The 26,776-nt window shown below is 34.1% G+C and overlaps 1 protein-coding gene across 6 annotated transcripts in view; it reads left to right on the top strand.

Moving 5' to 3' along the window:
• Positions 1 to 24,200, top strand: part of LOC149779044 (uncharacterized) — a 214,751-nt gene extending 190,551 nt beyond the window's left edge. For 3 of the 6 annotated variants that reach the window (XR_016415554.1, XR_016415555.1, XR_016415551.1), the window contains 4 exons: positions 7,685 to 7,861; positions 10,616 to 10,741; positions 14,608 to 16,856; positions 17,037 to 24,200. Coding sequence is in view for 1 of the 6 variants with exons in the window: in XM_089939614.1 (XP_089795740.1) it covers positions 7,685 to 7,861; positions 10,616 to 10,741; positions 14,608 to 14,645 (341 nt within the window). In the remaining 5 variants the exon portion in view is untranslated. Of the gene's footprint in view, positions 1 to 7,684; positions 7,862 to 10,615; positions 10,768 to 14,607 lie in introns of all 6 variants that reach the window. The other 3 variants (XR_016415552.1, XR_016415553.1, XM_089939614.1) reach the window with 3 other exon arrangements.
• Positions 24,201 to 26,776: the final 2,576 nt, after the last annotated feature.

Genomic DNA, 26,776 nt, shown 5'->3' with positions numbered 1-26,776 from the left:
AGATTTTATCCCACTCGGCTGTCTTTTTATGTGCCACTTACAAATGACGTTGCTAACACAGTGGCACCACTTTTCAAATCCCCTTGATCAAACAGTCATGATTAGACTTGAGATACGATCGTTTCTGCATCAGTGGTGCAACCCAGGTTGGCTGACCATGTGAATACTGCTGGAGAAGACCCCATTGGAAATAACAGTATGTACCAACACTGGTATGTACGGTTGGGGTGCCCACCTGTTGCTGGACTTCACTACCATCAGTGGTATGTGGGAGCCAGGGGAGTGACCTCTCCACATCAACCTTTTAGAAATGAAGGCTGTCATCAGTGCCTTTCACTTCTAGAATGATTGACTCTAAGGCAAGACAGTTATGTCCGACAACTCTTTGGTGGTGACATACCTCAAACGGGCATCAAATCACCCGACCTGTATATTCTGATTTGGCAGTTTATATGTTGGTGCGACAGCCTCCTTATAAATGTTTCAATCGGACAAATCCCTGGCTGACTCATTGTCTTGACCAACATTCTTTCCTGGAAAGGTCTAGCCATTTACACAGAATGGTCTCTCCATCATTCGATTTTTACTTGGAATAATGAACTTTGGGGGTGTCCAGTGATTGATCTTTCTGTGACAAGGTGGAATCACTGTATTTTCCAAATTGAGATTACTAGAGAAGAAAGTTTAAATGACAGAAATATATACCAAGCTTTTAATCATTATTGGTTACTTTCTCCAACTATAACAGGGACCTGTGACTGAAATTGTCAGGTACATTCACCTTCTACTTATGTAGTCACAATCTGATACCATGGTAAACATTCTTGAATTTGATTGGGTGCATTGAAAACATTCTAGAACTTGATTGGGTGCATTGAAAACATTCTTGAATTTGATTGGGTGCATTGAAAACATTCTTGAATTTGATTGGATGCATTGAAAACATTCTTGAATTTGATTGGGTGTGTTAAAACATTCTTAAAGTTGATTGGGTGCATTGAAAACTCCTTGCATGTCCAAAAAGTTTGTTTTAAAACTGCATTGTATGTGTTGAAAAACTCCTTGATCTTTGCCCAGATCTCCTTGAATTTACCTCGGGGAATACAATATGTTAAAGCTGATTAAAATATATTGCTATTGAAATTAGGAATTTCTGTCTTTATCCCCAAATTATGGCTAGATACATGAAATGGGATCAAATAACATGTAACATCAGTAGTAAACTAAGTAATCTATGCAGTATCAATTTTGATTGGACAAATTTTATGAAATACTCATTCAGATGTTACATGTATTGTATGGGCAATTAGTGACATGCTATTCTTTTACATAATTTGTTATCTAATTACCCTTCCTTGGGAATAGATACTCAGCTAAGACTATGGCAAGAAAAATGCACACACACTCACCTGTAACTTACTTTTAAAATGATTTTGAATTGATTCAGCCCTTATCTATGTAAATATTTAAATCAATATATGCCTTCCATCGGGTGTATTATCATGTTGTGTTGTCAATCCATTATCTGTTCCCAGTTTCATTTCTCCACCGTGTGCAGTTACCAAATTGTGTATGGCTTACACTTGAGCTCAGAAAGAAGCCTATCAGTTTGGGACTCAAAGGTCAAGGTCATCATGGAAGAAAGAAGAAAGAAAAATGGATTTGGAAAAATAACGCTTGTCCTTGAGTAGGATTCATAGTTGTGGTAATCCAAATAAGAAGATAATAGTTTCTGCACTGTAAGTTTAGTTCAGGACCACATACTTTGACCAAATGTTCAAGTCATTGAGACCCATTGGTCATTAATTTCCAGTCAACCATTCCTTGCTAGTGTCTATTACACTTTCCATGCATGCATAATGTACAATTTCACTCCTGTTAAAAATGTGTAATACTACATTATTTCATGAATTTTCAGTTTAGATGACATCTTTTATGAATCTACAGCTGCTGTTCATTAAACATAGTCAGTACCTTGAGTCTGGTGTTCGCCCTTCAAGACAACTATGTACACCGCTCCCTCGATAACTCGTGCCATGATATCTTGCGAACTTGCTTATAACGTGGGGTCTAGTGTGGATCCCATTTTTTAAACCAGAAAATATGAAAAAATGATATTACCCCTATTTTGTCTAATCTAATTAAGCTTCCTTAACTTAACATAGTCATAACTGTGATCAAAGATATCAAGGCATCCAAGTGAAATGAATATTTCTTACAATAAAGAGCTTTGTTTGGGGAGGAGGGACGAATTTCAGAGAATTCCTGAATTCACACTTGAGAGATATCCACAAGCATAATATGTTTCACTAAATCTTGCAGTGAAATCACGGCATCAATATTTTACTAAATTAACAATATAAAACTTGAGTTTTGATGTAGACTATTGTTTCACAGAATAAATGTTTGGTGATATATCAACATTTAGTCTGGTTCCCAGTTTCTTACAAAACCTGTTTTGCACACCACTACTAAATATCAATCTGATAACCAGACTAAACAACAAAACAAAAGGCAGTAATGTAATACACAAATGTTTTCATGTACATGTGTAGGTTGTTGAAACCAGCAGGAATAATAATAACAATCTTTCAGATGTTGGACATTTTGAAAATAATTCATAGTAAACAGAATAGCAAACAACTTAATGATAAAAATCGCTTTACTGAGAATTGTTCTTGGTGTAATTATAAAAAGAGGCTTAAAACTAACATTAAACAGTCCAGTTCCTACCCACAACCCCCATTCCCACGGTCTTCTGACTGTTTAGTAGATTTTTGGGGGGTCTCACAGTAACTTGTGCCCTCACTTATAGTGCAATCTATGCTTTTGGACCTGTTTGTGCACGAGTTATTGAGGGAGAAGTGTAACTTTATAGGTCAATGCTGTAAGTCAGTAGGTTACACTTCAAGGCAACTTTGTAATGATGTCGGTAAATACCATAAGTATTGTGGTTGCCCATCAAGGTAACATTATCACTTTGCAGATCAATACTCTAAGTCGGGAGGTTGCCTGTTAAAACAACGTTGTAATGCTGTTGGTCAATACCATAAGTCTTGTGGTTACCCATGAAGGCAAATTTGTAACTTTGCAAGTTGATACCATAAGTCAGGAGGTTGCCCAACATGGCAACTTTATAATGATGTCAATCAATACCGCAAGTCGGATGGTTGCCCATCAAGGCAAATTTATAACTTTGTAGGTCGTTATTGGTAGTCGGGCAGTTGCCCATCAAGGCAATTTTGTAAGTCAGCACCCTTATATTGGTAGTTGCTCATCAAGGATTAGTGTTTTGTTGATAATAACACTAAGTCGGGTGGTTCCCCATCAAGGATTAGTGTTTTGTTGATAATAACAGTAAGTCAGGTGGTTCCCCATCATGGATTAGTGTTTTGTTGATAATAACAGTAAGTCAGGTGGTTCCCCATCATGGATTAGTGTTTGTAGTTTAATACCAGTAGTCAGGTGGTTTCCCATTATGGATTAGTGTTTTGTTGATAATAACAGTAAGTCAGGTGGTTCCCCATCATGGATTAGTGTTTGTAGTTTAATACCAGTAGTCAGGTGGTTCCCCATCATGGATTAGTGTTTTGTTGATAATAACAGTAAGTCAGGTGGTTCCCCATCATGGATTAGTGTTTGTAATTTAATACCAGTAGTCAGGTGGTTCCCCATCATGGATTAGTGTTTTGTTGATAATAACAGTAAGTCAGGTGGTTCCCCATCAAGGATTAGTGTTTGTAGTTTAATACCAGTAGTCAGGTGGTTCCCCATCATGGATTAGTGTTTTGTTGATAATAACAGTAAGTCAGGTGGTTCCCCATCATGGATTAGTGTTTGTAGTTTAATACCAGTAGTCAGGTGGATCCCCATCATGGATTAGTGTTTGTAGTTTAATACCAGTAGTCAGGTGGTTCCCCATCATGGATTAGTGTTTTGTTGATAATAACAGTAAGTCAGGTGGTTCCCCATCATGGATTAGTGTTTTGTTGATAATAACAGTAAGTCAGGTGGTTCCCCATCATGGATTAGTGTTTTGTTGATAATAACAGTAAGTCAGGTGGTTCCCCATCATGGATTAGTGTTTGTAGTTTAATACCAGTAGTCAGGTGGTTACCCATTGATGATCAGTATTTGTCTTTGATACCAGCTGAGCCCACCTTGGTTGAAACCTGACAAAGCAATCGCTTTGGCTTCTATGTACATGTGTCCATCCATGCCCAAGCTTTTGGTCAGTATTACTGTTTGTTTAGAATAGGTTCAGTGTTAAACATAACTTTTTTATTAGGCATGGTGTTAGTTTTTTAGTTCTACTTATCATAGACTAAAAGAGTATATGGGAAAGGTCTTTTGTTTATTGTCCATCTGTTTGTTAGAACAGGTTTGTTGCTGCTAATCCTTCTAAACTACATAGAGGATTGCCATAAAACTTACCATACATACTCACCCCATAGTCTGGTTGGTTCTGAATGAAAATGGTGCTTCTTGGACAGCCAGTGTATCCAGCAGAGCAGCCATTTTGAAAATCTTGGTATCGCTACTTCTCCTGTGACTGAAAGACTTTGTGCAATGCCTAGTTGGCCGTAAATGAAAATGGTGTTGATCTGACATCCAGTATGGTCATCTTGGCAACCATTTTGAAAATGTTGCTATAGCTTCTCCTTCTGAACACTACTCCTCCTGAACAGAAAGTTATAATGTGAAAATGGCACCCATCTGACTTCCACTGTGACTGCTATGGTAGCCAACTTGAAAATCTTATTTTTACTTCTCCTGAACAGAAAGTTGTAATGACATGGTTTTCTTCAGAAGACTTGCTGTGATGCTTTGTTGGTTCTAAATGATGCTTGTGCTGATGTGGTGTCTAAAATGGCTGCCACAGCGGGTATCTTGACAATCTTCTTATTTTTATTCCTTTTGAATGGAAAATGATATTGAAATGGGGTCTACACCAGAAGACTTCTTATGATGTCTGGTTAGTGTTAAATGGAAATGGTGATTATCAGATATCTAAAATGGCCACTACAGTAGCCATCTTGAAATTCTTGTTATCACTTAGTTGGTCCTTATTGAAACTGAAGCTGGTATATAAACAATGTGGCTGCCACGGCAGACATCTTGACATTCTTGTTATCACATCTCCTAAAAGACTTCTTATGATGTTAGTTGGTCCTTACTGAAATTGAAACTGATATGATGACCAGTATGGCTGCCACAGCAGACATTTGGAAAATCTTGCTACTACTACTCCTCCTGAACAAAATGTTATATTGACTTGGGGCTTTCACCAGAAGACTCCTTTTGATGTCTTGTCAATCCTAAATGAAAATGGTGCTGCTCAAACATCTAGTATGGCTGCCACTGTAAAATCCATGTCATAACTACATCTCCTGAATGATTTATCATATCAGCATGGAGTTTTCACTGAAATATTTCTTGTGGTGTCTTCTAGATTGTTATTGAAAATGGTGCCAATCTGCCAACCAGTCTACCACCACATAGGCCACATAGGCCATCTGGAAAATCCTATTAGTGCTACTCACAGACTGCTGGTCATATCAACGTTGTTTTCACAAGAAGACTTCTTACACTGTCTAGTTGGTCCATGGGAAAGGTGCACATCTGATACACCACCATGTTGAAAATCTCGTTATTGTTTCTCCTCCAGAATGGAAAGTCATATCAACATGGGGTTCTCACCAGAAGATTTCCTATAATGTCTTGTTACCAGTAATCCTAAATTAAAATTATGCTGTTCTGTATTTTGAAAATCTTGTTATTGCTACCCTTCTTAAATGGGAGATCATTTTAACACGAGGGTTTGCATCTTATCATGTCTAGTTGGCCCTAAATGAAAATGATTTATCTTGAAATATCTTGAAAACTTTGTTATCTCTTCTCTTCCCAAATGGACAGTATATCAACTTGGGATTTTCTTCAGTAAGCTTCTTATGATGCCTAGTTGGTCATAAATGAAAATGATTTATTTTGAAATATCTTGAAAACTTTGTTATCTCTTCTCTTCCCAAATGGACAGTATATCAATTGGGATTTTCTTCAGTAAGCTTCTTATGATGCCTAGTTGGTCATAAATGAAAATGATGCCAGTCTTACTTCCACTATGGCTGCCGCAATGACCATCTTGAAAATCTTAATGTTGCTACTACCCTTGTTTGGATGGTCATATTGACATGGGGTTTTCACCAAAAGACTTAGGATTCTTTGTGGGGAGGGTGTTTTATTATTTCAAAGGGTAGTATTCAATGTCTAGAGGATGATTGACCTCCATGATATAGTGCAGATCAAGCAAATGATAAAAATATGAAATTAATGATGGGGATCTTAATAGAGATGTAAAATAGAACCACATGAACCACTATACATAACATAACAATTTAATTATATAAACAAAATAAAAATTGTACAGGACACTTGGAGGATATACTTCTACTAGAAAATAAATTAACACAAAATTTTAAAATTGAAATTAGTTGTCCTGTTTATTCAGATTTGCCAGATTTCATGAAATCAGGTGAGCCTTTCAGACTTGATTGTCCATCATGCCTACATAACCTGAGTGGATTAGGTTAGATCTATCCTTCCAATTGAATAACTTCTCCCTCTCTCATTTCACTTCAGAGTTAGCCATATTGTATATCAAAACAGACATTACAATATTAACTGGCATCTGGTCATAATCTTGCATTCTGTACTTTGTCAGTTCTAGTTGAGTTCTTTCCATAAACAAAATAACATAGTACAGGAAGATTAATGTATTTCTCCAACACAGCTATTTATCATTACTAATTGATCTGTAGCATACTTTGCCCTCATCTAATAAACAATTAAACTCCTGCATTGTGAACTATTAATCACTATTGTGAATGTTGAGCCTGCACCATACAACCTACAATAAATAGCCATATAGTTCCAAGAGCTGCACCACTGCCAATACAACAGATTCTCAGTTAAAATAATTCATGTCTTAATTATACAAATGAATTAAGCAAAATTCACTTCTTGTCTTAGCTATATGATTTGCTAACAAACAGTTCATTGGCTTAAACATCCTACAAACCTATTAATAATCAAGTCTTAGCATATATGATTCATATATCAGTCAAGACAAATAAATTCAAACAGCTGTCTTAGACTCATGCCAAAGAAAAGTAATGTATGAAATTCTTTGAATAAATTATTCATTTATAATTCAAACAAAATAAGTTCAAGCAATTATCTTAAGTCTCGTATAAACCCAAAATGATCTATGAAATTAAGACACCATACACTGCCTTTGAGACTCACTCTTTTACTTCTTTAGCAAAGCCATCCCTGTAACTCTTGTTAGTGCTGAAGAATATCATCACAACAATTAAAAGGAAGGAATGGTCTTATCTTGAATTCTTGTGGGGGGGGGGGAATTGACCATTAGAGAGCCTGTACCCTTGAGGGATTTGTTTTAACTTTCTACTAAATAAGGGAGTCTTGGGGGGGGGGGGGGTCACATTATAAATCAGCTTTTGTAATGACAGTTTAAATCTGTGTAAGTTTTAATGCCATCAGGATGGCAGCAAGAGTACCTCTTCTTAGCTGCAATTTTTTATTGTTGACATAAAATATAGATTGATGGATTCAAATTTAACTTGAATTTTCAATGAAACGATATGTATTTTTCCTTTTGTAGTATGTACTAAATTTTGTGATAATGGCATCTGCATGCATCTTGACTGGATGTGCAATGATGTTAATGACTGTGGTGACAATACTGATGAGCTGCATTGTGGTAATGGAACAGAACCAACGCCAGCACCATCACCTTCACCTCCACCCAAGCCTGCACCTCAAACAGACAAAGGAGAAGGTAACTCTTTGCATTTGATCAATCATTTAAGTAATATATATGTATGCTACATTTTTTTGAGAAAGAGCCTTAAATTCTTATCCTCTGTAATATATTGTAATATAATGTAATATATATAATTTGTTGTAATAGCAACAAAACAATTCTAGTGCATTTATTGAAATGTCCACCCGCCCTGCCATGAATGTAACATAACCAGGACATCCAAGCAAATTACACGTTTTAAGGGGATTGAAAAGAAAACAAATAAAGATTTTGTCATGATGTGTATTCTGTTCATATTATAATAAAGACATATTAACCAACTTGTTTTAACCGTTTGATGTATACACATGTTAGCTGCCTTAAATTCATTATTTAGACATACATTATTGCTCTGGTATATCATTTCCGGTCCCCAGTAGTGTGGTTCCTGCTGATTTATATAATGTAAGGATAAAATGCATAAAAATTCTTTCTTCTTTTTTTAAGTTTTAAAGCTCATTTATTTTTTTTTAAAGTTGGAGATATCAGCCATAAAACTGTGTATTAGATGAAATTTAAACAATAGTTTTATCCTACTGCCAGCAGAATCACGTAAGTTCTACAGTAATCTCTCCCACAAAATCTAACGCATGCTGGTATAAAAAGCTTGTTGTTGTTGTTGTAGGGTTTAACGCCATTTTTCAGCACATGATAGGCTATATATGGCGGCCAGTATTAATGGTGGAGGAAGAACCCGAGAAAATTCCAGAAAGAACCACCGACCCACGAGAAGCTACTGGCAAGCTTTCTCACATATCCACATTGGCTGAATCGGTATAAAAAACAAAGGTGTGAGTTACTAATGGACCTCAGAAAAGATGGAGATGCCATCCTGGTTGGACATCAGCAATGAGAAGATGAAGGGGTGGGCTGTTAAATGGTTTTATACTTGCTTCAGGAATAATTAGCAATAAAGTGATTTTTCTGCTTGCTTTTCTGTATAAATTACTTTTGTTTTCAAGATAACTGACATTTGAAAGATTTTTAAAAACATTAATCCAGGAGGTTTCAAGACACATGATATGTACCTCCGAAGATGTAGCCTACTGTATGTACTTGCGTATAAGTCGAATAAGCATCCCCCTTCTTCCTTTTTTGAGGGTCCTCTTTAACCCATTCCGGGGCCCCGAGTGGCCAAGTGGTCTAAAGCGCTCTCCATTACGGATCACTGCCATCTCACCTCTGTCTGCGTGGGTTCGAGTCTCAGATTCAGCCAATGTGGGTATGTGAGAAAGCTTGCCAGTAGCTTCTCATGGGTCGGTGGTTCTTTCTGGGGTTTTCCCGGGTTCTTCCTCCACCATTAATACTGGCCGTTATGTATAGCCTATCATGTGCTGAAAAATTGCGTTAAACCCCTACAACAACAACAACCCATTCCCTCGCTTACAACGGTGGTCTATGCTTTTGGACCCCATTGTGCGTGATTTATTGAGGAATATGAACACCTCAACAAAGTAAAATTTAAAGGTTACTATGCCTTGTTTACAGATTGTTTCTTTGTCCAACAATCAATAAAGATGTTGCAAACCAAAGTTAATTCAAAGGTAACTAGGTCTAGTTTTCTTTCTTGGACAGTTATAAGAGGTCTCACCAACTAAGCTTGTTACAGCTAGACAGACTGAAAGCTATACAGCTCACAGTTAACTGGTTAAATGCAGGTCAAGAATGGCAACTGCATCCATTCATGCTGGTTAAATGGGGGTAGAGAAGGGCAACGTAAATTTCAAAGACTTCTCAGTATAGGTGCATGTTTGTTATTCTGAAGTTTTTATTTGGTTTCTTTTTAATTGGTAGGTTTATAAATGCCTAGATGAGACTATAATAAGTATCATTTGTTTAAGAGAGAAATACTTACCTTAGATGGTGTTTGCAAATGAGATTTGCTGTGCATTACCATTAACATAACAAGTCATTTGTTGATTTATTTTTGACTTAAATGTTAGAAGTATACCCTGGAAATACACCCCATTGTGGGTTCCTGCAATCAGTTTCTTGCAGCTAAGTGTGAGATTGGTTACAACTAGTTTTAATGAAAGGACAGTACATGATTATGATTCAACTGATAGAAATTTCACAGGACTAGTACTTTGAGTGTCATTCTTGAAGTGTGCAGTGGATTTTCACACCCAAATCCATCAAAACAAGGCTGTATTGCAGTCTGAGTGTTGATGCTTTTGTCAAACTTAAGAAAATATCATATCATGATGATGTTGATATAAAAGACCAATCCATTCCAGCAGTCGGAAGTGAAATCAGAACAAAACAAAGAGACTTTATTTGCTGAAATAATGAACTTTGAGTGGATTTAGCAAAGGTTAAGGTGTCAGTTTTATGATTGGTTATGGAATATTGTGAAATGGTGTTTTGTTTTAAACCAAATTTTTTGCAAAAATCCATGGAAAATAAAGGGATAAACTTGGGTAATTATGGTTTGCTGCTACCCATAGTTTGTATAGAATACACTTTGTCATTCATGTTATCTCTGCATATATTTTTGTCAAATAATAATATTCTTATAAGGACAAAAAATAAGTCTATGCTTGATGTTTTCTTTCAACCCATGTTATCACTCATTTGTTAGATCAGTGCAAGTAAATGGTTTAATTTTTGTATTATAATGAAGAGTTTTATAATGAGGGAGATGATCATTGTTATTATTAATTGTTTGCTCTATATTGAGAGGATTATTAGTGTTAATTGTGTGCACTGAAAGGGATACTTTTGTTTCAGTTCCAGGATTCTGGCTTGCTATCATGCTGATTATAGGCTTGATCATTGGTATCCTCCTGCCGTTCATTATTCCAGCTATAGTCCGTCGTATGAGGAAGAGGAGTTACAATCGCATGACGGACATGGGTAATCCTGAAGCCTAGATTTCAAGTGTGAGCACAAAAACAAGATGAAATTGTTTTCAAATTTGAGATTTTGTGTCCCGGCATCAAACCCAAATTCACATGTGAAATACATGTAGAAAAATTTATACCACACATCATTGTTTCATTTTATTTTCTTTCTTGGCTGTAATCATCCTTGTGCTTAAGTTCAAGCAATGAAAAATTTAGTTGCCTCATTATGTCAGCTATTGCACTATTGGGTGCTTTTTTTAATGTTAAATTTTCCTTTTTTATATCTTTTTTCTTGGAAAAATAAGCTTTATTTACATTTTAAATGAAGGAATTGATGTTGTGAGGTCATATTTGCAAAAGTGTACATGTATAAACCATCAGAATATCTTTTTTATTGAATTCTAATTTTTTTGTTAATCATGTTTTATTTCCTTTTCATGTGTAAGATCTGCAATTTATTACTGATTACTTAATACTTAAGAATCTCCCTATGAAAAGTTTCCCATATTTTGAATACTCAGACATTCCTAGATAATTCAGCCCTAGAACTATATGTAAATAGACATTTGCAATGAAAAATTAATCTGCTAATACTGTCTATAGTTGCTTATAAGTCAAACTGCAGACAACAAAGATCCTGATCTGTTGTATATAATGTACCTGCAGACGAGGGTCTGTATTGTTTGTTTTACTGAAAACTCCTAACAAAATGCACAGATCCAGATCTGGGTCTGTGCAGTTGGACTCGACTTACAAGCAAGTACATATGGCACTCTGAACTTGGTGTTGGATATATCTTGCTTATTATACATGTATATGCAGTTTTGCACGTCTCACTTACATGAATTGAAAAGGTTTGACTGGCTAATTGTCTTTATGAAGATAATGCTATTTGTCATGATTTTTCTGTATAATTCCCAACATTTTTATACAAATGGAAGTGCTACTTAATGGAAACTAGCATGCCAGTTAAAACTTCAAAATTTCTATTTAAAGAAACCCAACAAAAACTAGTAAAAACTTTATTATGTTGATGAATGCTGACAAGTAGATATTACTTATAGCTCTGAATAGGAAAGTGTAATGAGCTTAGCGAGTTTTGTTTACTTTTTAGAGGAATTTTCATCAGTTTTTTTTTCTCTTTTGAAGTTTTCATGATTTTTCAATATTTTAGGAGTAATTGTATACAGACTGGTTTGATGAAAAGAAGAAATTTTAGACTTGTTTCAATATGGTGTATCGAAAATCGACTTTAATATTGATAAAAAAAGAGCACATTACATGTAGTTGTTGCTAGTCTCTGACTCCAGTTTGAAGCAATTTCTTGTCAACTATTTTACAGGATTTGATGGGCAGTATCACTAGGGATTTGTCAGGTATTTTTAAACATGGCATATTTAATTACAAGAACTTACATTTTTGTGTCACACACATTTTAATGCACTGTATCTACTACAGTTGTCGCAAGCAAGTGTAACAAGATCAGAACCATTTAAAACATCATGCTAAATTTATTAATCAAATCTTGCATCTTCTGTGATTAGGTTCATGGGTCAGTTTTAATGAACTATAGTGTAAGTTAAAGTATGTCCTTGACCAGCTTCAATATTTTGTAATCAAACATGCCTTTTAGGTATTTTGTAATCAAACATGCCTTTTAGTTAAGCATGCTGTTCTAAAGTTGTCCATTTATGTGAAATCCATGCTTACTGCATGGCTAAAAATGATGACATCATTGCATTATGATGCCACTTTTTAGTTTGGTGTATTGTGCTGGTGTATATTCTGGATGAGATTAGATTTAAAATGATCTGGTTGCTGCTTAGGTCTCTTGTGAAACAATGAAAAAGCAAAATACCTGTGCAGTTATAATAATCACAAATACAGTCCAGTAAAACAAAATCAAAGCACCGATAGAGAAAAAATATGCAAAAAACCATTTGATAATCACTTGACACAATACACATTTCTTTGGGAATTTATAAGAGGAAACTGTGATCTTGAATTTTAAAATGACTGTTTCAGCTATTAGTTTGTGGGCAGGTAATGATGGGGTTACCTTTCTCTCATACTTTTATATGTAATAACCATTATTTGATGATAAATATTTTTCAACTTTCCTAAGAAAATGCACATTAATCAATACATTTTTTGTGATTTTGATTTTTTTAGCCTTAGCTGTGGAAAAATATTAATTTTAAAATAAGTAACAAAAATACTCCAGCATTTGACATGTACACATCTTTAACAGCAGTTGTAGTGATTGATTTGATGATTTGACGACAATAAATTAAACTTCTTTACGGCATAACCAGATATTGGGTTTAAATACTGTTTACTGGGATTAATTATTTTTGAAACAGTAAAGTAGCCAAATGCAAAAACAAAACCTACATCTTCCAAACGTTCATGATGAAAGGGCAAGATTTATGTCTGTGATCATGTCCAAGGGAAACAACTCTTTGCATGCATCTTTATATCTACTATTATATCTGAGTGGACTATATAAGGAGCACTTCTCTTTGAAAACCCTTGCACCTAGACAATGTCCATTTCTAGGATTTAAAAAAAAAAATAATTGACAAATCCTCAGTTCGGAAATAATAAAACCTACTTGGTATAGCATTTTCTATAAAAAGGTTTTCTTTTAAAATTTTACCATCTTATTTTCAGAAAGATGTATGATCAGTTGTAAAAATTTCTGAAAATCAGACAAAGTTATGAGTTTGAATTTGTACATGCAATGTGTGTATATAATAAAATTTGGCCAGCGTGCAAAGACCATACAACCCTGCAGCTTTTATAGTCCGACAAGCTTAGCACCCAAAACATCATTATGTGGGATATTATTCACAAGCTGGCTTGAGAGTGGCAATGATTTAATTGATAGCTGGTAGCAGGTAGATCAAGCTTTGGATTTTTTGTCAATTGTTAGTCCTATGAACACAAATATTATTTTACATACTGTCGTAAACCTGTAGATCAAACGTCACGGGCAAATCACATCTTCCAGTTTATGAAATATTAAATGGAATCTATTTTGATAATGAAATATCTGCTGGAATCTACTCTGATAATGAAATATTTACTGGAGTCTACTTTGACGAAGAAATATTAACTGCATACATATAGGATGCATGGTCATTTTTAAACAATGCACTTAATTGATAGATCGTCTTATGGACAAAATATTGCAAGTACCAGTGATCTGATTGTCAGTTAAGATACTCAGCCATCTTATTTTCATCATTTGGCCATTTTCTAAAAGATTTTTTTTCATGGCCCCCCAGTCAGTCACTGAAATAGGAGTGACTGTCATTTTTCTCAAAGATTAAAGAATATTATTTATTCTTTTTGGTATTGCCAAACATATATAAACATTGTTTAAAATCATGCAGTAGGCAAAATAACAATAACAAACCAAAATAAACCATCTATTTATCTGTAATAATTTCCTGATTAGTGGACATCAAACCAGTCTTTCTTTTTTTAGTTAAAAGGTGATCCTATATTTTTATCTTCTGGAATATTTTGCAACATATCGTAAAGTTAGACACCCCATATATCAATGATATCATAAACTTAAAAAAGTCGAGATAGGATAATAAAATTGTTGATTTTGCTGTTGGATATGCTGATTGATTACATAATGTTCACTGTTATTGTGTTTATTTGATGTAAAATATATGAAACTTGTTAAATAATAAAGTATTATACATACTGCTGGTAGCTTGAGGCTTATAATAATATTCAGTTGGTTTTCTAAATTTCACATCAAATGAACACTTGTGCAAGACCTTATATATATGCATGTAAAACATAGTAAACCTGCCAAGTTGTTAAATAACTAACTGAAAATTTCTAATATTTGAACAGATAATATTACTGCAGATGATTATACTCCGATGGATTAGTGCTGACTGACTGCAGGGCTACTTACCACGTATTGTATCCATGGTGATGTGGCAAATTTGCCAAGTTATTTCACTCTTTTTTTTGCTATGACCTTTATTTGTAAACTTAATAATGTTGTTAACATACTGACTGCTGGTTGTTGACTGATTGCTTCATGCCTTGATCAGAATTTTGGGCATGGAAACTGCACGCAATTTTCTGCTTCCTAGTGATGCATCTTCCCAGAAAATGACCCATGTTGCTTTGACTAGCTACACCAAGTTAATGATCAATGTACCAATACTAATCCAGCTTGTTGGCAGCCTGTGACAGTTGTTACTGGTGGACTTTGAAGTCTGGATGGCAAAATATTTTAGGGGCAAACTTTGTTGGCTTTTTGGCTAAAAGTTGATGACCAAATATAACATGTCATTCAAGACAGAATTGCACTGCATTGTGGGGCTGGGTGGGGGATATGATTTTAAGTGTTCAGGAAATTAGATAAAAATTTACAAAAACATTTGATATTTACAGTGGATTGTTTAAGATTACTATATACGTATAATGTATAATCAGGGAAAGTTGAGTACCATTCAGTCAATTGCCAGTCAATTGGCTAGAGAAACTAGTGTTAATATACTGTATTTAACATTATACCTCCACCCATCTTAATAAATGCACACCCCTGTTTTCGGTCCAAGCTGACATTTTTATATCTTAGAAGGTAATACCGCAACTAAATCCAGCTTTGACCATTATGGTTTTATTATAACATGCTAGAATGAACTTGTGCTTTCTCATTACCACCTAACTGTATTAACGTCTACAAGGATGAATCTGATATATGCTTATTTAGTGCAACCATATTGGGAGAGAAAATGCACCTCTAAAGTTGAGAGCTTCCAGCATATTTATATTAAAGTTAGCTCTTATTGTAGAAACATCTGTTATGAGATTGATAGTTGTGCACTTATTATAAGATATAAAGTTCACTAAAAGAATAGTTTGATTTTAAGTATATGATGTGGATATTATGTTGAATATGGTACGAGTCAATGAATACAGTACACTGAGTAAATGAATATGGTACATTGAATCATTGAGTCAAAAGAAGAATGATTAACTGACATAAATAATGTTCTTTTTTCAACTTTTAATGTTTATAACTTCAGCATTTAAAATGTTTTTTTATTTGTTATATGTACAGTGTACATGATTTTTGTTGCAAACAGATTACTTTCTTTTCTTTATATTCTATATATTTTTCCAATAATGTTCAAGGTCATTTGACATAGTGCTAGTCTAACATTTTTGCACTTTAATATATAAATTTGCACGTAACTATTTATACACCACTGTTTGTGATAAAACGATAATATATCAACTTGAAATTACATTCTCTGTACTAAATTTATTTACAATATATCATTTGTAATCATAATGAGGACTTTACCATTCATCCTTCTTGGAAAACTCATGAATCTCTCATGGCTTTAATAAAATATTATGCTAAGCATAATAGTTGGACTTGGCTGAGACCCATTTTACAAAATATTACCATTTTACTATTTACTGTGAACTACATTTTGTGTGCATTTATAGAGTGTTCTTTGGACTAATTCTTGACTTTGGATAGTCGTTATGTTTCTGTTTGTACTTGTGTATTACACAGATTGATCTGGTTTTACCAATATTTTTGTACATCTTGGAATTGTATATGCCTTACATTTTTTTGTGTGTGAATATTCAGTCAACTGGTATTGTTTTCATGCAAATTTATTTGTACGGCTCTCCCTTTTTATTACATGGTATTTGGAGTTGCCCAAACAAGTTGTGTACTGAACCGTGGTTTGGCAAGGAATGCAATGCATCTTGAACTACATTGTAGCCAAAACAGCAGTATGTGCCAAACCAATGCAAAGCTGGCATTCTATATAAAAAAAATTGATGAATGGATGTATGGGTGTCTGGGTTGGGGGAGAGAGGAATAATGTTTTCAAAAAGAAATTAAAGCAAATCATTCTACTGTTCAGGTACATTGGTTGAATTTTTGTTATTGGGAGAGCCATTCAATGCAGTGAGAGACTTCTTGATGCACAAAAGCAATTATGCCCTTAATACAATTATTTTTCTTGGAAGGAACCTATTTTTATCCATTGGGTATGATGGATGATGTCATATTTTATGCCATATTCTCTTTGAGCAAGTTTTCATATTTAGAAATTGTCCAGGTTTATAACAGCTAGCGTGGGTATGTGGGAAAGCCTGCCAGTAGCTTCTCGTGTGTCGGTGGTTCTTCCCTGGGTTTTCCAGGGTTCTTCCTCCACCAGTTATACTGGCCGCCATGTATAGCCTATCTTGTGCTGAAAAATGGCGTTAAACCCTAGAACAACAACAACAACAACAATCAGGTTTATAAGTGTTCCACTGAAATTTTCTTGGTTGATAGTTATCAGTAGATATTGTCCAGGTTGATAGTTATCAGTAGAAATTGTCCAGGTTGATAGTTATCAATAGAAATTGTCCAGGTTGATAGTTATCAGTAGAAATTGTCCTGGTTGATAGTTGTCACTAGAAACTGTCCAGGTTAATAGCTATCATTGTAAACTGTCTTGGTCAATTGTTGTCACTAGAAACTGTCCAGGTTAATAGCTATCAGTGTAAACTCTCTTGGTTGATTGTCACTAGAAACTGTCCAGGTTAATAGCTATCAGTGTAAACTCTCTTGGTTGATTGTCACAAGAAACTGTCCAGGTTAATAGCTATCAGTGTAAACTCTCTTGGATGATTGTCACGAGAAACTGTCCAGGTTAATAGCTATCAGCGTAAACTGTCTTGGTTGATTGTTGTCACTAGAAACTGTCCAGGTTAATAGCTATCAGTGTAAACTCTCTTGGTTGATTGTCACTAGAATCTATCCAGGTTAATAGCTGTCAGTGTAAACTGTCTTGGTTGATTGTCACTAGAAGCTGTCCAGGTTAATAGCTACCAATGTAAACTGTCTTGGTTGATTGTTGTTAATAGAAACCATGTAGGCTAATAGTTGTCAGTAGAGACTATCCAGGCTGATAGTTATGAATAGAAACTGTCCAGGTGATCTTCTCTTAGTTACGTGGGAATTTACAAAATAAATTAAATTAGAATTTTTTAATAGTAGTTTATAATAAGGGAAACAATTGACTTTGATGCATCATAACTGTAGAGCTAACATTTTCTTTTTACTCCTCGTAAAACTGAGTCATTTCTACATGCAGCAGCAACATGAGTAATATTTTTATTCTTAAGATATAAACAGTTAAAGAAAATTTCAATTTCCTACCAATGTAAAATAAAAATATGGAGTGTGTCACAGCAAGTTCTATTCTAGGACAAGTGATTACTGGATTCATGCAGAGTTTTAAAAACTGATGCAAAAAATCCTTTGTACAAAATCCTGCATCATGTTTTTAGCCCTATCATTATGCCTCCTTTCAATTTCTTCAAATTTTTTTAAAAAATCCCTTTTTCCAAACAGATCAACCCACTCACTACAACCTGGGAACTTTTCAGTTCTAAAATAGGCCCTGCTCCAAGGCCATAGAAAGTTACATGGATATATGGTAAATGTGTAATATGTACACTGTTGTAGGCTTATTAATTAGTTACATCCTGAGGTGGATAGATATATGGTAAATGTGTAATATGTGCACTGTGTAGGCTTAATAATTAGTTAAATCCTGAGGTGGATAGATATATGGTAAATGTGTAATATGTACACTGTTGTAGGCTTATTAATTAGTTAAATCCTGAGGTGGATAGATATATGGTAAATGTGTAATATGTGCACTGTGTAGGCTTAATAATTCTGCACAGAAATGTTTTTTTCTTTTTATTCTTCAGCTTGTTATGTAAAAGAAAGTCAGTTTCATAGATTACTGCTAAGCAATGGCTTCATCTGCAGCAAAATCGTAAACTGTGATGTTTCAGCACACATTGCCTGCTTTAGTAGCAACAAAGTTTAGCACTTTGTGTTTGCATAGTTTTTTTTAGCACATATAGGGATTAACTAGAAAAATACCCAAACCCATCTAACAGCTCCACTTGAGCATGCACTGACATCATATAATTTTGTCTCTCCGCAAAAATTGTGTCAACTTAAAAGTACCCATATTTTCAGTCTTCGTGTAATGACCGGCTTGATTTTATAAGTGGGAATTTTTTTAACCACCTGGTTTTCCATTCCCAAAATTAGTAGTCCAAAATTTGAGATAAGTACATGCTTCAAGTTGTGATGTTCTTCGAAAATCTGTAAAGTTTAGGTTTTTAGCTTATATTTTGAGGCGTCATTGTGTTTCCTACTTATGTTGTTGGCATGGAAGTAGTATTGTAACATTTGATATTTATTTAAAATTGTATGATAATCTCTATCCAGGTACATTTTGCCCCTTTTTTTTAGTAATAACGTTTTATTTGAAATGGCAGAGATAAATTTTCAGGAATCCAGCCATTTAGAAAGGTCCCATTTTATTTGAAATTAAAAATTTGCATTGCTGATCACATAACAGATTTGCACATTTTGATATTTTAAAAATAAAAAATTAATGTCATTAACTGCATCTAATACCATATAATTTTTTAAAATATATTAACACCATTTTCCTGTTATTCATCATTACATTCATCTGCTCAGGTGTATTTTTTTAGGTATTGATTATCAGTTCTGCTTCACTAGCAGACTTGTACATTTATTGCAGATTTTGCACCATAGAACTTGTATTGACTGTGAAGCATGACTGAATTCATTTGTTGTATTATAATTAAAGAAACAGTTAACAGTTTGAATAGATTGCACTTCGAAGAAAAGCTGTTTGTGCTCTGTAATCTTTCTCAGATCAATTTTTATTTTAATTCAGCCCCTTTGATTAGAAATCAGTGAACACTAAAATATGAAGCATGTGATTTTTTATATGTTCACTTGTGCAATCTCATCACTAATAATTTAATCCAAAAGAATTGGTCAGCTTATATTACAGGTAATTGATTCCATTTGATGTAGGTGTAGAGAATGGTTCACAGACCACTTTTTTCTGCGAAAGTGCCAAAATGTGCGAAACTGTCATCTGATCAGTAATACATTTTGTTAACATGGAACCGTTTAGTGGTAGTTGTCTTGACCACACTTTGTGGGAAATAATTTCATATGAGATTACAAGCTTAAAATATTGGCAAAAATACCTGTACACATGTGTTTGGAGAGTGCTTATATCTTAACCTGTATTTTTTTTTCCAGTAGATATTTTTCATTTGTAAGTATGTAGTCAAAATAGATAATCTTGTTGAAAGTAATTTCTAGACAAGTGTAAAAGAAGCTTGGAGTTGGAACACTATTTTGGTTTTGGAAAGATTGCATGTTTACATGTATGTTGAACAGCAGATTTTTGGCTTCTAAGGATTTCATTCCCTCTGTGCTTATGTCCAAATATATTATTCCTAGTAACTGTCAGAACTTAAGTACTGAAGTATATAGATCCACTGATTTTTCATGTCCAGTTCATTTATTTACAAAGGGAGGCAACTCAAATTTGTGTAGACCTTTTGGTTGGCTCCTTGAGTATTGTTCCATTGATGGTAATACCTTTATAGATTTGTAAAAAAAAATACTATAAAAAGAAAAGAGTAATTCAATCTTAAATAATACTTCAAATGTTTATGTGAATTTTCTAGTCACATATTAAGTAAAGAAAAGTTATGAATACATTATGAAGGTTATTTAGAAGAATATGTTTACAATATCAAAAAATAAACAGGACATTGAATAGCAAAATCAGTGTACTGATGTTCTTCCAGCTAATCCAGTTATCACTTCAACCCTCCAAGCCATCAATACTCTAGTAATTTGATTAATACTTCCAAGAGCAATTTCTTCTATTTACCTTATTTATTTGAACAGTCACTAAGATCTTACAAGACCAGCCATATTGTTCAGTACATTTACAAATGTGTACTACACCTGTTTATAGAAAGGTACGCAGAAACAAAAAACATGACCAACTAGGTATGTAAATTAAACTACCTTCATTGCACAACAACAATTTTCTCTGAAGGCACATATCTATTGACAGTGACTGCCCTTTAAAGGAAATTGCATCAAAACAAGTTCAGGTTTGATTGTTGGTGTTCAGATTTATGTTTATGATGTCACTGGCTTTAAGTCATAGTTTAAGCAATAAAGATCTTTGCTTCTTCATTGAACATAAAAAAACTTGCTATTAATAAGAACAGGATGTTGGATATTGGTCTGATACAGCTTGTAGTTAACTTGAAATGGGATCAAGTTGTTGCATATTTTCAGGAAGGCATAATTACTTGTAGAATTAAGTACTAAAATTATAGAAAAGTCATGATTTTTATGAATTTATGGTTAAGAAAATAAGATGGTTAAATAGAATGTGCAGATGCTATACTTTTTCTTAATTGCCATTGTACTGTTTAGAGATTTATTTTGCTTCTTTCAGCAGATCTGATGTATTCTTTACATGTTTATAGTTGTGGCCACGTAGTTCTTTATCAGGTGTCTTTATTTTCTTCTAGTTTTGTCAAAATCTGAAGATTTGTAAAATTCTGAATTGGTTAATTCATTTATTTACACTTGTGAGATGCTATCAACAACTTTTGATGTTGTAAAGTATTCATGCCAGCTAATTATTTACATGTAACAGTAGGATTATTTTAAGCTGACCAATTGTTTACTGTATATCATTTATGCATTCATCATTCCATTATATATATTTAGCTTGGAAAGATTTTATATTATTCAGATATATGTCTCAAGCTGCTTCAAGTTTGTTATTGTAACTTGAAATTTTTGTCAAAAATGTTGCGATTTTTTTTAATATACATTTAACTGAATGTAAAAGAAAAGCCAATTGTGTCTCTTCTCTTGCCTACATCTGGTATTACGGAGCACCATCTTGTAAGACAAACCAGTCATGTCTCTTGTCCTGACTACATCCAGTATTACAGGGCACCATCATATAATTTTTTAAACCAAGCCTCATGTTAAGCTCAGATTTTTCACTCTAATTATTTTAAACTATGATAGGATAATTGCACTGTTAGCTGGGAGTTTCCAATGATTTGCATTATAGTTTAGATGTGTAACTATGTTCTTTATGAATGCATTAACCATTGAAAGACATAATACTTAGAACGAAACCAAAGTATGAAATTGTGAAAACTTTTATTGAAGAACAACAGTACATACAGTACTTACCCTGCGGTTGAATTGTACTCCCAGATCACAGTAGCTCAGTTGGTAGAGGGTGGAACACCTAATCAAAGGGTCTTGAGTTCGATACATGACTGGGGGTAGCCTGGGTCAGCTGCCTTGGTGTATTCTTACTCCACATGATATAATCAAACTGGTGAAAATTCTGTTAAAAAACAACCAACAGACATTGCTGGATATTACAACTGCTAGACCAGGCAAAGATAGTGCTTCCTATGCACTTTATGGGAGGCATAAAATTGTGGGAGTCGGATAATGAGGGATTTTCCAACATGTCCCTCATAATAGTGCATGTAAACACAATAGTAGGATGTTTCACAATGTGAAAAATCTTTTTAATTGGTTCTTATTAGCCTTGAAGTAAATTACGCAACATATTTTCAGTGTCAGTAATGAAACAAAAGTTGACCAGTTTGATGGAATCTATGACCATGCCTGCATTATAATTGGGGCAGTGGTATAATGAGGTGCTTTATATCAAGGGTCATATGTAGGTAAATTGTCATTCTAAATGGTACAGACTCAATTGAATCTATAGCAGACAAAATAATGCCATTTTTTTTCTCATGTAATGTTGTGTTAATCATACTAGAACAGTGAAATAGGTTTCTATGCTCGTTTCTGGGATGTTTGATCACCTTTATTGTCTGATAAATCCGTTTGCTTAATCATAAACCATGCAGACTCGGCTGTGACCCAAATTGATTTACATTATTTAACATCAAAGCAGTGTAAAGGAAATAATCAAATCTATGTAACAATTACCACCAAGGCAAGGAATTACCAATGGGGGGGGGGCATTATTTGTATTTTGCAAGGCTTTACCAAAGTTTACTTTATATCCCACTTTCACTCACCGATAGTTGTCAGTTACATATAAAACAAATTCCTGAAAGTCATTAACATGTACTTGTTGTGAGGAGATGAGAAGCAACTTCAAATAACTGACACAAGGCAAGGAAATGATTGCATTTCCACCCAATATCTCTGTCACTTGGGTGAGAAAAATACACCACCTTTTGACTCATTTATGGTGCTCCGTATGACTGAATGTAGTCTGAATTAACATATGTACATACCCTTTCTATAGAACTGATAGTGTTTTACCGAAATTGTATGTGTTATTGTAATTTGGGAGACCATATTTTTCATGCCAACAAGTTTGAAATGCTTTAGTTCAAGGAATTTAATTTGGTAAAATCGCTTGACCACTATAATTAATTTTGCTTAATCTAGTTTTACATAATTTTTAATGGATGAAAGGCGATGTATGTTGAAACAGCAGTCCAGGTTATTTTGATCAATGGTATGAAAAACTTCATTTGATCTAATTTACTGTGGGTCTGTTTGCTTGGTCATAACACGTCCTAACTGCAGACATTGTAGACTTATATAAGTGTAATGTTATCTGTTGACATTGTGATGTATTGTTGATTAAGGTTTAACATAATGACAAGACCAGCAAAATATACTCATTGCGATATTGTATAGATTCTAGATGCATTTCCATCTACCCACTCCTACCTGCATAAATCTAACCATGTCTTCAGTATTTGTACATGTGAATTGATACAGTTTAATCAATACATATTTGTCAGATATCAATAACAACACTCTACAGGCAATGGTCCATGGGAAAGAAAGGAATTTTTAAGTACTGTAATCTAAGGCCTTGCTGTACATACTTGTTTGTAAGTCCAACTGCATGGACCAAGATATTCCATCACATAATGCACCAGGAGATATGGATCTATGCAGTATGTTAGGAGTACTCAATAGAAAAAAAGCAACATGAACCCTGATCAGTTGGTACATTATGCTGATGAGGGTCTACGTTCTTTGCATTAGGACTTTAGTGCAGATACTACATTGATTGCCATATTTTTTGGAGCTGAAAATGAGCATGTGTTGTAATATCATCGTTATATTGAAAATATTGGCAATATTTAAATGAACATCATGCATCCCAATCTGTTGGCTCATGTTTAAACTTCCCATCTGGATTGTCTTAGTTAAGCATATAGTATTCACTGGTATGCGATTCAAAGCCTATTATACAAAGGAAATTTATTTTAAAAAACCAATAACATGTAGTACTTAATGTTGGCACATTTCTCATGCCATATCTAGGTCAACATTCAACCATACATGTACAATATGTTCTGGTCATGGTACATTTCAAAGAACATGTGAAAATGAATGAAAGAAAAGCAACTAGGACTGTTTGGATTTTCCTTTTTTCTCACAAACTTTTGTGATTGCACTATATATATATATATTTTTGAATAAAAGTAGCTTTTGTCCATTATTTGTGGTGTTACTTTTTATTGAGTATCATGAATGCTAAAATAGAGATGTACATGGGTCCAAAGCTCAGGGTAGTAATTTTGCATCTGTTTGTCCTGAGTTTGGTCCCAGGTTCAGATGTAACAAGTAGGATATAAATGTCTTTGAGAAGTATGCATTCAACTAGGGAGAAAATACTGCAGGATATCAAGCATGTTAATCCAACACAACCTTACATTACAGTTTGGAGCCACTATGGCTTAGTGGCTAGTGTGTTGGACTTGTGACTGAAAGGGTTTGGGTTGGAATCCTACCATTGGATCATCCTAGGTCAGCTACCGTGGTGTGTCCTTGGACAAGGAACTCCAAAAACTTGGATAAAGAAGCAATTTAGTTTATTGTATGCTCCAAAAACTTGGGTACAGAAGACTATTTAGATCATTGTATACTCCAACAACTTAGGTACAGAGGCTATTTAATTTATTTTATACTCCAAAAGCTTTGATACAGAGGCTATTCAGTTTATTTTATACTCCATAGACATTTGTACAGGTGGCACTCTACAGTTTCGTATTTTGCATAGGTTAGAATTTTAAGGACAAAGAATTTCCCTCGTTGTCCTCACTGGTTATACTGGCTATTTAAAAAAGACCTTGTATATCTTAGGTATAATTAAAAGAACCTTTAATAACCTTTATATGGAGTATGATTGATGGGTGTAATATGGGTTATAGAATATACAGCTTGGCCTTACTCCAGATGTGCACCTTTCAAAAACTGCTAGCTCCGCTTGGTCATTTTCACTTCCTGGACTTCAGAGGTAAATTGTATTTAATAAAAAAAGCAAACTCTTTTTTTTACATGTTATATATGTAGTAATTCATCCATTGTACTTTCAGATGCTGGTATTGTCTAGATGAGCAAAATTCATTTTCCCAATTTTAATAGGTGCCTAAGATTTGCAAATTTAGATTGTGTAAAAGAGAAAGTAACCAACTTAAAGCTATCTTTCATTGGTAGGCATTATGGAATAACTATGTATAAATAGTACAAGAGTATTACTCGATGATAAATGAGCTTTGTGAAATGTTAGATTTATAGTGGACTTTTACTCAAAGGATAAAAGGTCTATGAAAAACTTTTAATGAAATGATATAGTACAAGCCCTTATTATAGATGTGATTGTTGAAAAGTTGAAGAAAACAAAAGAAACTTTATATGAGGCTGGAATATCTGTTTGATGAAGGTCAGATTGCCAAGAGATTAAAAAGTTAGACTTTCAGGAAAATAGTGATCATAAGGTAAAGCATTCATGTGATCAACTATATAACATATGGTCATATGGTGAAAGAGTAATCTTATTTACCTGATATTGTGACCTTAAGATGGTATGATCCAATTAAGTTCATTTCTTGATGATTTATAGTTAAGAAAAAAACAAACAATCTTTATACATATCTAATTTGAGAGTCTTGTTTACAACAGTTTCCTAATACCCCTAAAAATTTTATTTCTCCTATGTCAGTCATAAAAGAATATAGCTTTTAACATTTGGATTTTTAACGTAGCTTTAACAATTTTTCAGTCATATCGCTATAATGTCTGCAATGTGGCAGTTTATAGTGATGTCTAGCATTGGGGCATCATGCCGCAGGCATGTAGCATCATGTCCCACCCAGTCACATTATCCTGGCACTAACACTAACCTCTTAATGCTGAGTGCCAAGCGAGGCAGCTGTTAGTACCTCACAGATTTTTTTTTGTAGTCTAATTGCTTAGAAAAACATTACGCACATATTAATTTGTATGTGCATGTGTATCAAACACCTTCAAGGACTTGTATAAACCCTACCTTTAAAGATTATAGCTTACCAAGCCATTAGGCCATATGCCCCCATCACCATTATCAACACTTGCTTCTGATCACTTTAGACAATTTTTGATAAAACTTGGAATATCGATTTATATCATCAAAATCCTGGACCAGTTCAATTATGAATGAGATCTACTCATATTATTGAGACAATCTTACATCTCACTGGCTAATCTTATTACCATTCTGGAGGCCAGTTTTCTGATCCAATTTAGAATCCACATTTATGTTATTCAGGCCGTTAAGTATAGGCATCACACTCCTGAAACTTTTGTCAAGTGAATCATGAAGTCAACTGCCTGTATACTGAACTTATGATTAGTGTATTGCTGAAACACATTTAAAACCCCACAATAAATTGTATAAGGCATTAGTGCTGACGCCGCTGGAAGAGTGGCTCCTATACATGTTGGACAACAATTACATGAACCTATTAAAAGACATGGATTATCTGCTTGACAATACAACTGATTATTACAGAACAAATAGTTTTATACTGGGAACACAGTTTGTTGATATGATTCAGAAGTATGTAGTAGTGGTGTAATGCATGAAATTAGGAACATCAATCAAAAATGACTTTAGTATTAGGAGAACTGACTTTAGATAGAATATGCATTATTCAGGAAATAAACACGACTTCAAAAGAAGTATACAAGGGAAAAGAAGGATAGAAAAAGTGGTAAAAATGAACAATTTCAATAACTCACATTCTGAAATTACCC

The sequence above is a fragment of the Sinohyriopsis cumingii genome, chromosome 17, assembly GCF_028554795.1.
Source record: "Sinohyriopsis cumingii isolate HCF-2022 chromosome 17, ASM2855479v2, whole genome shotgun sequence".
Lineage (NCBI taxonomy): Eukaryota > Metazoa > Mollusca > Bivalvia > Unionida > Unionidae > Sinohyriopsis > Sinohyriopsis cumingii.
Note: the sequence above shows the minus strand (reverse complement) of the source record. Positions and strands in the feature narration are given on the sequence as shown.